The sequence below is a fragment of the Glarea lozoyensis genome, assembly GCF_000409485.1.
Source record: "Glarea lozoyensis ATCC 20868 chromosome Unknown GLAREA3, whole genome shotgun sequence".
Classification (NCBI taxonomy): domain Eukaryota; kingdom Fungi; phylum Ascomycota; class Leotiomycetes; order Helotiales; family Helotiaceae; genus Glarea; species Glarea lozoyensis.
In genome coordinates, this window is record NW_007360998.1 from 1834859 (window position 1) to 1849160 (window position 14302).

Consider the following 14302-nt stretch of genomic DNA (forward strand, 5'->3'; position numbering starts at 1 on the left):
TCACTCTGAGGCTTGAGGATGTAGCTTCACAAGTAGCGTTCACAGAGGCAGCATTGCGACAATACAGACTCGCATGAAAATTTGGTCGAGATGATAATTCAGTTCTGTCTCACGGCCAAAAGAAAGTGCTGGTGGAAGGGTTCGACAGCCCTGTTTAGCTGGGTGACGGTGCCTTCTTGGCAAAGAGCGCAAGGATAAAAGTCGAGCGCGACTTCCCCGCGCGTCCAGAATCGATCGCATCGCATCGCATCCTACGACCGACTGACATCTTTTTCATCGCCTCTCCCCTGCACCTGATATGTACACTTCCGGATGTATTGAATGCATCCAGTTCCCTCTGTGCTACTACCGACTGTAATACCACCATTGGCACACCACAATCAGCGAGGAGTGCGATCTTTTCCTCGTTCCTCGTTCCACCCAAAACCTACCGATTTCCAGCCTTGCCACGGCACAACGGTACAACATAATGGCGTCCACGGCCACCCAAGATGAGGCCATTTCCGAGATCCAGGAGGAGCTGGCCTTCCAGAGAGTTATTCTTGCCTCTATCGACAATTCAGTTCTCAACAGAGACCAAGCGGAACAAGAAGTGCAAGAAGAGATCAAAGCATTGAAGAGAAAGTTGAAGGCTTTGCAAAGGACGAGAGCGGGCTCTTCAGCCTCACAGTTACATTCGCATTCGCAGTCATCGCAGCCTAGTCCGCCAACGTCTTCAGTGCCCGGGAGTTGGCCTGCGGACGTTACGACTGAGGCTGGCCCAAGTAGGAATCGCAGTGGCGCTAGTGGGTTGTCTCCCCCAAATATGAACCGACTTCCAGGTATGTCGTGTTGCATTGCTTTTTCCTATCTGCGTTGAGCCGCATGTCTTGTGCTGCATCCGCGTCCAATTCACTCAAAGTCTCCGTCTTGCAAACGCCAACTAACCTACATGGCAGCGTCGAATTCTCAAAAGCAGCCCGGCATGTCTTCCTCTGCCTCGACGCCGAACTCCCTGGATTCCTTTCCCGATCTACTAAGCCCTTCCTCGATGAACCTCCCAACTAGAAAGCGAAGCTATAGCAAGCATCTCGATGGGGTTTTACGAACTTCCGGTGACGGTCCTGCGAAATCAAGACGAGCATCGCCGAGTCCATACGTGAACTCCTACGGAACAAATCCAGCAACCCCGGCGGGGATAAGTTCCGAGTACGCAGACCCCGCGTTTAGTGATGGTTATTTCAGCCTCGCTTTGTTTGTCAATAACTTCACTTTGCCCCCTCTGAATGATCCTATTTGTCTCAAGAAAATGACACAATTTGTTCGCGGAAGCTAACATTTGTGTTTAGTGATGATGACTCCGATGATTTAGTATTACAGCAACAAAAAGCCATACAACAGGCGGCTGAAGAGAGGAAACGTGCTCAGCGGGACGACGAAGAATTCGTTCGGCGGCTACTATCACAAGAGAGCCATCCATCCCAGAGACCACAGGCGTCAAACACTGGATCCTCATACAATCAAGGTCAATCGTCATTACCGAACTCAGGACCGAATGCTTTCCAACGAATGTCGGGAGTTCGACCTTCTCAACCACACTCCAACGCCCATGTTATGTCGAGCGGTCCTCCAGCTGGCTCTTTCAAACGAACGCTTCCTCCTACTTTCAATAGCAGGCCTATCCCAAATCAAAACAATATCAAGCGCGAAGCAGCCCCCCAAACTGGCTTCAGATCGAATACTGCTGTTTCAAGTACTAGTCAAGCGCGCAGTGAGGTCAGCTTGTTGGATGATAGTGATTCGGACGTAGAGATTATTGCACCGACTGATTTTCGTAGTAATGGCCGCCATCAACCAACTTCCCGTGCACGAAACCTTGGTTACCAAGCTGGTGGGCTAGGGCCATCTCCCAACATGAAAACAGAGTCATCTGCTCTTTCACACGCGTTATGGGGCGGACAGTCAAAGCAGCCCCCATGGATGGACTCCTCCCAGGGGCCTCAAGCCGCGGGACAGTACGTATACCCTGGATCTTATTTCGATCACATGCCTGATGTATTTGGTGCCTATGTCCCCGATCCTACCTTGACGTTTCAATCTCCTCGTGGGAACGGGGTCGCCCATACTGGACTTAAAAATGAAAACACAAGACCTGGACTAAATCATTTCCCCTTTAGTACGGCTAGTTCCTTCGGCCATTCGCTTAGTTATCCATATTCGGACTTCAATGCTCTATCTGCTGGTTCAAATGGGAATAGCCCTTTCACAGATATCAACAAGATGGCCAATTTCCCCGGATACGGGGGTTTGGGCGATCCATCGGCCTATACCGGCCACATGGCTGAGCAGTATGATTACATCATGAACGATCCTCGGAAGACTAATGATGAGATCAAATCTTTGTTAGAAAACATTCAGCCAGACGTAGATTTGGCAAAAGAGAATAGAGAAGGAACTCCAGACGGCCTTAAGTACCCCCTTGTAAGCCTATAAATTCTTTATTCTCTGTCTTTGCGGGTCGCTAATTGAGCTACAGTACGAGCATCAAAAAGTTGCGCTTACGTGGCTCAAGCAAATGGAGGATGGAACCAATAAGGGCGGTATCTTGGCTGACGATATGGGTTTGGGAAAGACTATCAGCTCTCTAGCCCTTATTCTTACTCGGTCTTCTGTAGATGCTCGCAAAAAGGTAAGTCTCGTACTGATGACAGCATTCTCAATGTGATCTAATCCTTTATAGACCACGTTAATCGTTGGACCTGTTGCTTTGGTACGACAATGGGAGCGTGAGATCCGCAGCAAGGTTAAGGCAAGTCACAAGCTTAGTACTCTGATGGTACACGGCGGGAACAAAAAGCATGACTGGAGTACTATACGTAATTTCGATGTCGTCCTTACCACTTACGGAACCCTTGGCGCAGAGTATAAGCGCATGATAAAATGGCAGTCGGAACAAGCCACTCGATACGGGCGAAATTATGACGAAGCTCCTATGCAGAAGCTTTTCCCCCTTCTTGGCCCCAGGAGTATCTTTCATCGTGTTATTCTCGACGAGGCGCAATGCATAAAAAACAAAAATACGCAGTCCGCTAGAGCTTGTTGTCAAATAAATGGCACTTACAGACTATGTCTCACAGGCACACCAATGATGAACAATGTTGGGGAGCTCTACTCGTTAATACATTTCCTTAGAATCGGGCCTTACAACGTTTTTAATACCTTCCAAACCGAATTCAAATGCCTCAGCAGAGGGGATGCAACTAACAGCGAAGCTCAAAGAGCCATGAAAAAGCTCCAAGCTGTGCTGAAAGCTATTCTCCTTCGGCGTACTAAGCAATCCAAGATCGACGGACAGCCGATCATTTCACTTCCACCAAAAACCGAGGAGATTCAGCATGTAGTTTTCAACGAGGACGAACAAGCATTTTACAGCGCTCTTGAAACCAAGACACAAATCCAGTTCAACAAGTATATGAAGGCGAATACAATCGGAAAGAACTATTCCAACATTTTAGTCTTACTTCTACGTCTTAGACAATGTTGTTGCCATCCCCACCTCATAACGGATTACGAAGAAGCACCTGCTGGGGCAGACATTTCCAACGAGACTATGGTAGAGCTTGCAAAAAGCCTGGATCCCGCAGTCGTGCGCCGTTTGCTCGCCGTTGAAGATGCTGCGTTTGAGGCAAGTAAATGTCTTTTCGCGTGTTTAGCACACTCTAATCATAAGTAGTGCCCTGTTTGTTATGATGGTGTATCCAACCCTAGTATTGTTATTCCATGTGGACATGATACTTGTGCCGAGTGTTTAACTAAGATTAACGATCAAGCTGCTCAGGCAGGAGTCATGAACGGCGATGAAGGCGGTGGTGGATGTAAATGTCCTACATGTCGAGGTAAAGTGGACATGAACAAAATTATCGACTACAACACCTTCAAGAAAGTCCACCTACCTAGCGAAGCTACAGATAATGATGCGAACGGTCTTTTTGACAGCGATGGGGAAAGTGATTCTGACACCGACTCCGAAACCGAGTCCGACATCGAATCGGAATCTGAGGATGACGCTAATAGCGATGGTGATCTTCGGGACTTCATTGTCCCAGATGGTATAGACGAGGCTGAGGATAGTAAGGCGAGTTCTGGCTTAGATGACTTGCCCGGGGTGGACAATATTGCATCAAAGCCATCTAAGAAGAAATCCAAAGGCAAAGCAAAGCATGGAAAGAAACACAGAAAGGGCAAAGGCAAGGAGAAAAAGGAGGAGAAAGGCCCCAAGGGAGTCGGAATAGCTTATCTAAAGAAGCTGTCCAAGACCAAAGCAGGGCGGAAAAAGTATATGAGATTTCTTCGCAAGCGATGGGAACCGTCGGCGAAAACGACCAAATGCGTGGAGCTACTGGATCAATTTCAGAGAGAAGGTAGAAAGACGATTATCTTCAGTCAATTCGTCTCACTACTCGACCTTCTCCAAGTTCCCCTTGAGGAAAATGGCTGGAAATTCGAAAGATATGACGGGGCTATGAGTGGAGAAGAACGCAATGATGCTATCAACAGGTTTACGGACAAGCCTGATTGCAAAATCATGCTTATCTCATTAAAAGCGGGTAATGCCGGTCTTAATTTGGTTGCGGCGTCCAGGGTTATCATTCTCGACCCATTCTGGAACCCCTTCATCGAAATGCAAGCCGTTGATCGCGCATACCGTATTGGTCAACAAAACGCTGTCGAGGTTCATCGCATCCTGATTCAGTCCACTGTTGAAGACCGGATTGTTGAACTTCAAGAGAAGAAACGAACGCTTGTCAACGCTGCTCTTGATGAGGCCGCTAACAAACAACTTGGCCGACTCGGGGCACGTGAATTAGCATTCCTCTTTGGTGTCGGTGGTCGTTGAGGACGCTCAAAATATCGATATTCAGTTACATCTTCGTACTATACTGTATAGTATATTGTTGTTCTCAAGTTGATCTGGAGTTTTGGGGGGCTTTTGGTTTGTTCTTTGGTATTGGAATCATCGATTATTGCCAGATCACTGTCATGGTTGCAATAGACCAACCATTACGGAAGACTAATGTTTGGCTGTTTACTTGGTCTTTTTTACGACACGGCGCCAAAAAAAAAGTTGGGAAATGGTATGCGTCGGTAACGCCATATCAAAGCAAGATACCTGGAGCATTTTCAGAAGGATTGTTTTGGGCTGGCTGGCCGGCTGGCTTGGGATTGGTTCGGAGGTTGTTTGCACTAGATCTACTAAACTGTTTGAGCTCACGCTCTGGGATGCTATAATGTATGTATGGGACTAAGAGACCTTATTTGTACCGTTATATATACTATTAGAGTAATTTACGAACTTGATGACTTGTTATTGTTGTTTCTGTACTTGTTTCTGATGTGTTGAAAGCGATGGACGGTTGAAGTGGGATGTTGGGCTCCAATTTCCAACCTTCATATTTGACGTGCGATGGAAGCAGACTTGAAACCCTTTTTTAGGGTAGTTGAATGGCTTTGTATAATAGCGCATTGAGGATTGCTTCACTTGTATCCAACTTTTAGTTATATGTGTACTTTGACTAACTTCTTATCTATGTAGAAATTACAATCGAGTCTATATCGAGACCTCCCAGACCTCCTCATCCCAATATCTGATTCAAAAACCCAGCAGTATCAAAACTCAAAATCTCACCACCCACAACCCCATTTTTAGCAGCAGCAATCCCACCATTGGTCACCACATAAAGCACATCCTCATCCTCCTCCAGCACACCAAAAGCAGCTCTGGTAGCTCCAACCACATACGGCACACCACTTTGCGTCACTTTCGTACCTTCTCTCCCAGCCAGCGTAAACACTTCTCCCTTTCGACTCCCCTCGCCAATCACAAGCGTCATCAAATCCATCGGATCCTGCGTGATCCACGAATTCCCAAATCGATCGATCGTGAAGTCGTCGCCGAAAATACCGGTGGCTAATGTTTCTACCGCGCCGTGGGAGGAATTGTGTGTTGGGTTTAGGGAGATGCGGCAGTAAAGCTCTTGCGTCATGGATGTGAAATACAGTGCATTTTGGAAGATGTGGATACCATTGATCCCGAGTTGTAAAGTTGAGTTTACAGCTATTTTCATCTCCGGGACGTCGATGAAGACGTCGTAGGTGCGTGTGAAGATGTTGATTTTCCAGACAAGTCCCAGGACTGAGTCGGCGACTAGGAGTGTGCCGTCTGAGGGACTCAAGACATCGAGACCGTTGAGGAACTGTGCTTTTGGCATATCGAGAATTTTGACTACTTTTGGACTAGAGACGCGCATGTCTAGTTTCCAGATGGCGTAGGTTCCGGGCACGGTGCCGGCTGCTGATGTCCAGTTCCCGGCTACGAAGTAATAGATGTCTGGGATTGGGGAGGCGATGCCTAGGAGGGAGACGTAGGAGGGGAGGGTTGTGATGTGTGTTACCTCTGAAGGGGAAAGGGGGTCCCAGAGGTAGATTTCGGGTGTGGTGATTAGGGTTATGAGGAGTTGGCCATTGGGACGGATGGCGAAGTTTTCGAGCCAAGTGTTGTTCGGGAATTGGTAGAGGAGGGTTGGTGGGAGGGTGTGGGTTGTTATTGGAGTGGATCGTGTTGGGTGTTGTTTTGGTTTGTTGATAGTTGGGAATGCGTACGTTGATGTTAGCAGCAGCAGAGATGCTATGATGGAAATGGAGAAACGCATTTTGAAAAATCACTGCTCACGAGCTCGCACGACAAGAATCTCAGAGTTCAACTGACAACTTTGCAATCCAAAATCCACGGGAATGAAGTCTTATATATATATATGTGTGTTTCTTGGCTTTCTAGACAAGTGAGTATCTATGTCTTCTTTCGAAAAGAGACCCGCGTACATATCCCTTGAAACATCCGGGAGGGAAAGCTTCAGCGGTGTAGAAATGATCTTCGTAAAGTGGATTTCTCATTGGTCGATGTGGAAGGATATGCCTGCTCAAATGTCCCAAATTCCTGTCCCATGATTATACTCAGTCTTTGTAATCACAGTATTACACTCGACCCTTCTCAAATCTGCGATGTCAGATTAAAGTTTTGCGGACCTGCATACAACCTGCGGGGTATACGGATATGGTTTTCATGAGATAATGAAGTACTTGTGTCTCGTATGTGATTAGTAACTAGCTGATAGCGAATATTTGAGATTAGCCAGTCCAGCTAACTGGGATTATGTTATACGAAAATCTTGTTAGTCAGCGCAGCTGCATTAGCTTTTGGGTATTGACCTTGTAAAAATTCGAAGCCCGTAATTGATGACGGAATGAAGGGATACCGGAATAAGAATAATACAGGGACGAACTACATCAATTTGAACGCTGCAGACTGCTAAGTGACAAGGGATGTGAATTGAGTAAAGTTTTGATCTGAAAGAGGGACCTCATACTTCATGGGGTCAACCATAATTGCAGCGTTCGATTGCTTATTATACAATGCTAGCTGCCACCACTTTTACCAAGAATCAAGTACATATCACCAATTCGTGGCTCCAAGTATCTTCATCACCGGACTCGGCACAGCAGGAAACTCACTTCTACAACCTGAAATGAAAGAAAATTCCATTATCATCCTCTAATTTCTGATGCCATGATTTCGTAAGCGTGCAATTAAAACCATAACTTTACGCACTTGGGTAGCACTGCTTGAATTACTAGGAATGCCTCGTCATTAATGTCTTCGGCAACTCCTTATGCTATAGAGAGTGCTCCAAAAGAATTGCACAACTATATGCCCGAAATGCTCCAATACCACATTGGGGAGCTTACCCTTGAAGGTCTCGCCACTGGCGAGGTTAGACGAGTGAGGCGCAGAGGTGGAAGCCTACCACCCACAGCTATAAGTCTCCTGCATTAATTCTGGTCACCGCTTAGATATTGCTCCAGAGTCATTGAATCCCGTCTTTAACATTCATACTGAGAGAACCATCTTCATTCTATAGCAGTTCATACTTTCACCATGCCTCCAGTCACCAACCAGATGATAAACGCAAGGCACGAAGACGATTGTCGTGGCATCACCACGGAGCGAAAATACTTCAAGGTTGGAAAGTCTTGGATCAAGAGAAGCCAAGGAGTGGCAGGTTAACCCTATGAGCGGAACATTACTCGTTCCACGGTTCGGTATGGAGCGAATTAGAAATGAGGGTGCATCGTTGGAGTTCATCGCCCAACATACAAACATTCCTGTGCCGAAATTCTACAGCTGCTTCGAAGACGATGAAGCTGCTTAGTTGGTCATGGAATTTGTCGAGGGAGTCACTATGGACGAGCTAGAGTTAGAAGAGCGTCAGATCGTGGAGAAGGAACTTGAGGGCCATCTAGCTACGATGCGGAATCTGAAATCTCGTCATTGGGGAGGACCTTCTGGTATTGTAAGTAAAATCAAAAGATTCTAGTGCCTAGTATAACTTCTTTAAAACGCAGGAGTCTGATGTTGTAATTTAGGTGGTCCCGCCCTATCGAGTGTTGAACAACAGTGCCCGTCCATTGTGGAGTATGAAGATACGTGACTCTGAAGACCTTGTCTTTTGTCACAACGACTTCTCGACTCACAATGTCTTGGTTGACCCAAAAACTCTCAAAGTCAATGCCATACTTGACTGGGAGTACGCAGGATTCTTTCCCCAAGAATTCGAAGGCATGTACTTCAGGAGACCAGGCCCGTCCGTAGCTTTAGGAGATGAGGCACATGACGAGGACGAGTTGTTAAGTATCATGAATGCCAACTGTCTTCCACTCTGATGCCGAGGAACTCAGATATGACACTATCAACATAGTTTGACGATAAGTGAACGAAACCTTAATGAACTGCCTCGAGATAGGTCCGTGGCCGGGTTCTCATCTATTATTTGGCTACCTCATGTGCTGCATGGGCTGACGATCAGTGCGAATCGGTTAATATTAGTACTCCAAGTCCTATGCACTGAGAAGATCACGATGTGTAGAAACGGGTTATCGGGGAGGGGTTGATGGGGAGCGCAGGAGTTTAGCCGTCTTTTAGGATAGAATCTTTTTAAACTCCTGCTGTATCTAGAAAAATGAAGCTTCGTATTTACGAGACAACATTCAAACTGATAATGAAACAACGATACAACTTAAAACCGCCAACGTCCTCGCGTGTGCTACGTCTAGCATAACTTGATTGCTTTCAAGTTCATTCACGAAACAAGCTCGTGATGACTTTTGAACATCAAGGGTCGTTAGAATTTTAGTTTCGAGAGCAAACCCATAATGGTTATTGGGGCAGATGAGTTTTGAATGAATTCCGAGATTAATACTAGCCAAACGACGCAGCGACACAGTGGATGTCTCTGGGCGTCCTTTCATTGGATATCAGACTCAGAGACCCGGATCACCAAGGACCTGATAGTCTTGACGAATCAGAAATTATTATTTGCTTCGCGAAAAATTGTTTTCTCGTTCTCTGACGTGTCTGTTGTTGGATAATACTGGTGTCACGAGTAGACTAGCGTAAGCCTCGCCGAGACGGGCATTATTTCTAGTGTGGGACCCTTTTTGCGGGGTATATCACACCACTCGGTGTAACCACTATCACCTTAACATTCGATGACGACAAAAGGAAGGCTTGTGGAAGGGTTCAATGATACGTAGAATGTTTCTAGTTGCTCATTGTACCCAACAATGAACACCGACATGGTCGGTGTCTCCAAGTGTGATCCGTAGACCCCGGGCGATCAATTCGAGATACTATCTGCCGTCAGCATGAACTCCTATGAACTACGAAAACGTCGGAAGTGAATTCCTCGGCGATTACGAACCAACTCGGGAGTACCCAATCAAGAACCGATTAAAAATGACTCGCTTGTACGAAATGTATTTCAGATTCGTGGAGCTTAATGAGACCCCTTTGGCGCGATGCTTACCACGCCGCAATACGTCAAGGGCCGCGCGTGAAGCTTTCCATACTCAGACATGCCGGGCTCTTAAGTGTCCGTCAACCTGAGGGTATATATGCTCGAGTGTCTACCGTCTTGGAACATAAATCATACGACTAGATCAACCAGAGAGCTATTCTCAATTTCGAACATACATTATGAAGAGCTCTTTATTTCTTTCAGCGTTTGCTGCGACAGCACTCGCTAGCAGTATTCAGGATAAAGTGGAGGCATACAGTTGTGCAGTAGGATCTCCTCATGCTACATATCCAAATCGAAACTGACGGTAACTACAGAAATCATGTGTTGATATAACAAAAATAAGCTGTGGACAAGAGGCCGTGAAAGATTTTGAGACATGTCTGGACAAGACAAGCTGTTCTGAACGACAGAAAAATGGTAAATGCTGCTCTGAAAGGAGGGCCCAATCAGTAAACTTACTGATGGGTTCTACTAGACATCTATCAAATAGTCCAAAAGGGCTGTGAAGTGGTTCAACCTCCAATGACAACGACGCCCCCAAGTGTTCCAACGGAACTCAGTCACGAGGAAATGAAAAGAGCTTGGGGACCTTGGACAGGTACTGATGGTCCGTGGTCAAGCTGGACAGGTTCTGGTCCGTGGTCGAGCTGGACTGGGACGGGGCCATGGCCAACGACCGGACCATATTCCAGAGGAGGCCCAGGTGGACGTCCAGGGCCTGGCCATGGCCCATTTGGCGGTGGTTGGGGTCCTTGGGGCTCAACTGGAGCATGGACAAGCAACCCATGGACTTCGTGGTGGGAGGGTAACAACGGTTGCCCGTCTGGGACGTGGAGTGGTTGGACTAGCGTAAGACTCAAGCTCTGCCTTCGACGTTAGACCATCATGTATTAACAATTGTCAGGGACCCTGGTCAACAAACGCACCTTGGACTACCTGGAGTGCTTGTACCGCAACAACGACGGGTAGCTCAACTTATACTACCACCACGAGTGGTAGCGTCGTAACAGGGACCAGTTTTGCAGTAAGGGTTGCAGAGGCGACGGCTGGTGTGACGGGTACCAATTTAGGAGCTTCAATGCTACCTCCGCATGCGGTTAAGTTATTGTTGTTATGTGCTGGTGTTGCGGCTCTGATCATTTGAGGATCTTCCGCTGAGACTCTCTTGGATTTTGGAGTTTCGAGTTCCAAAGCTAGCAAAGACCTAGAATCTTGCTTCCAGAATAGATATAATTGAATGGAGACTCTTCTGCATTTGATTGGCTCTTCATTTTGTTGCTACTAATACCAGTGATGTTGTAAATCAATGTTGTCAAGAACTTGATAAGATACCGCAAGCTAAGTCTACGATTGTACGCCCAAAGGAATGAACAACCGGGTTGAAGTCAGTGGACTATATTCCTATGAAGGTGTTAATTTTGTGACATGATAGTTAACTTACCAGGAACGCAAAGAGAATTGGCCTTCGAAAGCGCCGAATCAAAAATAGCCAGCTGGTGATTTTTGTACCATACTGGAGGAAAAGAAGGTTCTCCTCCAAATTATTGGCTTCATTTGGCGCTAAACGTGAGCTGCATCGCCATTAACAGCTCATGTCAAATGGTTGTTGTTGTTGGAAATTGACCATCGTGAAACGAATTCTAATAGAGTTTGTTTTTGTCGGGGCCGCGCTGGGGTCTGGGCGCCGACCAGAGGGGTCCGTGTAGATCACGTGCAGTGGTGTCGGTCTGGCGACGCTCTCGCTTATTTACAACGTTCAAGCTATAGAAACTTTTATCAACAATAAAGCGTACTTATGTCTACAACAAGATTTACTTCATCGCTTGGAGATACGGTTTACCATTCATTATTGTGCCACGCGAGGGTGTCGTCTCAGAGTGGTAGATAGTTATGGACATAGTAGATTATGAGGCCAGGGCAACTTATGAAGTGATGACGACGCGCGCGAAATCTCAGGGAGTTGCACCTTCCCAACAATTCACGAATAACACGCATTTTGCCCGCGTAAAACAGTATAGACACAACTGAGAATGACAATATACCTATTTACCAGGCATATATTGTATTTCCAGCTGCATGCAGTTTTTCTTCAAGATGTTTCTCTGCCACACCACTAAGCCGACATGACGCCATAACTTTTATGCGATGGTCAGGACAGTCCTTAGGAATACTCAAAGGTCTCACCAGCATATTCATCTGAACATGACAGTTGGATCTTGTTCTTCGACAGCCTTTTCAAAACCTGTAGAAACAGTTTTGGTATAGAATACTAGTATAGTACTCTGAGGAGCATTCAAATGCCAGCTATTCTTGCCGAAAACCCTATATTCTTTGCTCATTTATGGCTACAAAAGTTTTCCTGCAACCATCCCTGTATGATGAGATAGTTGGTTTCTAAACTTGGCACTGATCCATGGATCAATAACTCAGCAGAAAGCCAAGTCGCGAGCTCCACAACTGCACCAAAGTTAAACACCAGAGCTGTAAAGAGTAATATCTATGGATCATGAGGATATGATATCACCGAGGAACTACACGAATCTATACTATTCCGAGGTCAGTTGTTCAGACATGTAGGGTCGTCGGACGATACAGCAGTTGGGAGAATGTGGATGGCGTGTCAAAGGCTATATCCGCTGACAGCATCACCTGTGATAAAGGCTGAGAGGAGACTATTTATATCTGCAAGACTCACTTATCAAAAGGTAGCTTCGGAACAGTTATGATGCCTATACGCAGGCCGCGCGAACATGGTCACATGGCTGATGGAAATGAAGTGATCGATTTACACCTTGATGAGCAGTATCAAACCATTGCTTGCGACGCGTCTGGCCGTCAAAAGTTCTGAAGTCATAACTGCGGTTCATCACGGAGCCAAGCCAGCCGGTGTGTAAACGTTCAACTGAAATACACTAAATCCATCTCGTGAAGGTCGACCCACCAGACGGGGCGTGATTGCACTAATTTCTGTCATATATATGTTCATCGACAGTCGCTGATAGGTTACGTTACGTTCTTTTCTCTTCAGTCGCTCGCTTTCAATCAGTGCAAACTCGCGGTAACTCAACATCGGGTTTTCAATCATTAAACACAATGAGCGTGATTTCAGCCTTTGCCACAACGCTTTCAGCCCTTGCAACAATGGAAGGAGCGACGGACACGTATACCAACCCGTCCTCCTCCACTCCTTCTTCTTCGCCATATTCCAGACCTAACAGCATGACCTCTCCCTCCTCCACTTGCTCCTCCACCTGCTCTTTCCAAGCTCACCACACGCTTGTTTGTCACTGCGAGGATATGAGAATTTCGGGGAGCTCTCAATCTCGAATCATGCCCGACAACGTCGCCGAAGATCTCTCCTTTGACCGCCTCACGATTTCTGATAACGAGGACCTCGAACGCCTCAGGAGTGCAGCCAACGGAAAGACCGCTATAACTGCAACTCACCGCGAGCTCTACGAACGCGAGCTTCAAATCAAAGAAAACAAGTCGACGGATAACGCAGAGCAAGCCCAATCTGCCGGACCCGGACACAATCGATCCCAAGCACAGATTCTGGCCACCAAAGTCGATGCCTCTCACGCTCGTATGCCACAAAACGGGCCCGGTTACGTCCAACCACCAGCCCAATTCAAGAAGTCTCCAGCCCAAATGATTGTTTGGCGCCACAGTTGCTGGCGCGGTGCACTTCCAGACACCGGCCTTGACGTCTCTCATGATCAATCGCCACGCAACGAGCAACATCCTGATGCTAAATTACTCCACAGAATGTCAGAGTTCCACATGAAGATCTTGGAAGAGTGCAAGCTCCAGACGCTTTCTCTGATAGGCCAATACGAAGACCTCGACGAGCAGGTTGAGCCAGATATCGACAACATGAACATTGATGAGCTGGAGGCCGCGTGGATCGCAGCAATGAAGCGCGACCTGTAAAGGCAACACGGAAGGATAACACGTCTTGGTTGACGCAGGAGACATAGGTGTTCAGGTCGGGCATCGGAATCGGCTTTTGTAAGGGGAATATGGATATTGGGTTTTGGCGCTTAAAAGGTTTCTGGCTGGACTTTGGGCGAAGAAATCGAAAGGCGCCTGTTTGTACCTAGAAACACCTTCATCGTAATAGGAAGCACTAGGTAATAGGAACCCATGTAATAAGACTTGTAATGTTTTGAAAGGACCTTTAGTGAACTGTTGATCAATAGGTGTCGTGTATATCTGGAGAATAGCTGGAATATTGGATAGCGTATAGCTGGTCATCGCTGATGGAGATGGAAATGGTGATGGCATGGAAGTGATTTCGTTTCGAAAGTGACCGAGTTTTCGTTATTAAAACATGAGTGTGTTCAAGTAGAGGCGGATGTTTAACACTGACTCTTACTGGCAAGTCAAAGGGAGAAATATGCTAGGGA

At 46.7% G+C, this 14302-nt stretch overlaps 6 protein-coding genes across 6 annotated transcripts; 5 read left to right on the plus strand and 1 right to left on the minus strand.

The window, feature by feature from the left end:
* Positions 1-469: 469 nt before the first annotated feature.
* On the plus strand, positions 470-4876 carry GLAREA_00584 (P-loop containing nucleoside triphosphate hydrolase; the record flags this gene model as incomplete). The annotated part of the gene is made up of 6 exons (XM_008085342.1): positions 470-821; positions 939-1233; positions 1329-2460; positions 2516-2668; positions 2720-3668; positions 3810-4876. 6 exons carry the CDS (start codon positions 470-472, stop codon positions 4874-4876), a joined length of 3948 nt encoding a protein of 1315 aa, XP_008083533.1.
* Positions 4877-5612: 736 nt separating this feature from the next.
* GLAREA_00585 (Calcium-dependent phosphotriesterase) lies at positions 5613-6689 on the minus strand (the record flags this gene model as incomplete). Its single annotated transcript, XM_008085343.1, has 1 exon — positions 5613-6689. One exon carries the CDS (start codon positions 6687-6689, stop codon positions 5613-5615), a length of 1077 nt encoding a protein of 358 aa, XP_008083534.1.
* A 998-nt stretch (positions 6690-7687) lies between these two features.
* On the plus strand, positions 7688-7870 carry GLAREA_00586 (uncharacterized protein; the record flags this gene model as incomplete). The annotated part of the gene is made up of 1 exon (XM_008085344.1): positions 7688-7870. The coding sequence occupies one exon, from the start codon at positions 7688-7690 to the stop codon at positions 7868-7870; it is 183 nt and encodes a 60-aa protein (XP_008083535.1).
* Positions 7871-8276: 406 nt separating this feature from the next.
* GLAREA_00587 (Protein kinase-like (PK-like)) lies at positions 8277-8757 on the plus strand (the record flags this gene model as incomplete). Its single annotated transcript, XM_008085345.1, has 2 exons — positions 8277-8387; positions 8461-8757. The coding sequence occupies 2 exons, from the start codon at positions 8277-8279 to the stop codon at positions 8755-8757; spliced, it is 408 nt and encodes a 135-aa protein (XP_008083536.1).
* A 1312-nt stretch (positions 8758-10069) lies between these two features.
* GLAREA_00588 (uncharacterized protein) lies at positions 10070-11037 on the plus strand (the record flags this gene model as incomplete). Its single annotated transcript, XM_008085346.1, has 4 exons — positions 10070-10156; positions 10208-10310; positions 10369-10742; positions 10798-11037. 4 exons carry the CDS (start codon positions 10070-10072, stop codon positions 11035-11037), a joined length of 804 nt encoding a protein of 267 aa, XP_008083537.1.
* A 1949-nt stretch (positions 11038-12986) lies between these two features.
* Positions 12987-13826, plus strand: GLAREA_00589 (uncharacterized protein; the record flags this gene model as incomplete). Its single annotated transcript, XM_008085347.1, has 1 exon — positions 12987-13826. One exon carries the CDS (start codon positions 12987-12989, stop codon positions 13824-13826), a length of 840 nt encoding a protein of 279 aa, XP_008083538.1.
* Between the last annotated feature and the right edge of the window lie 476 nt (positions 13827-14302).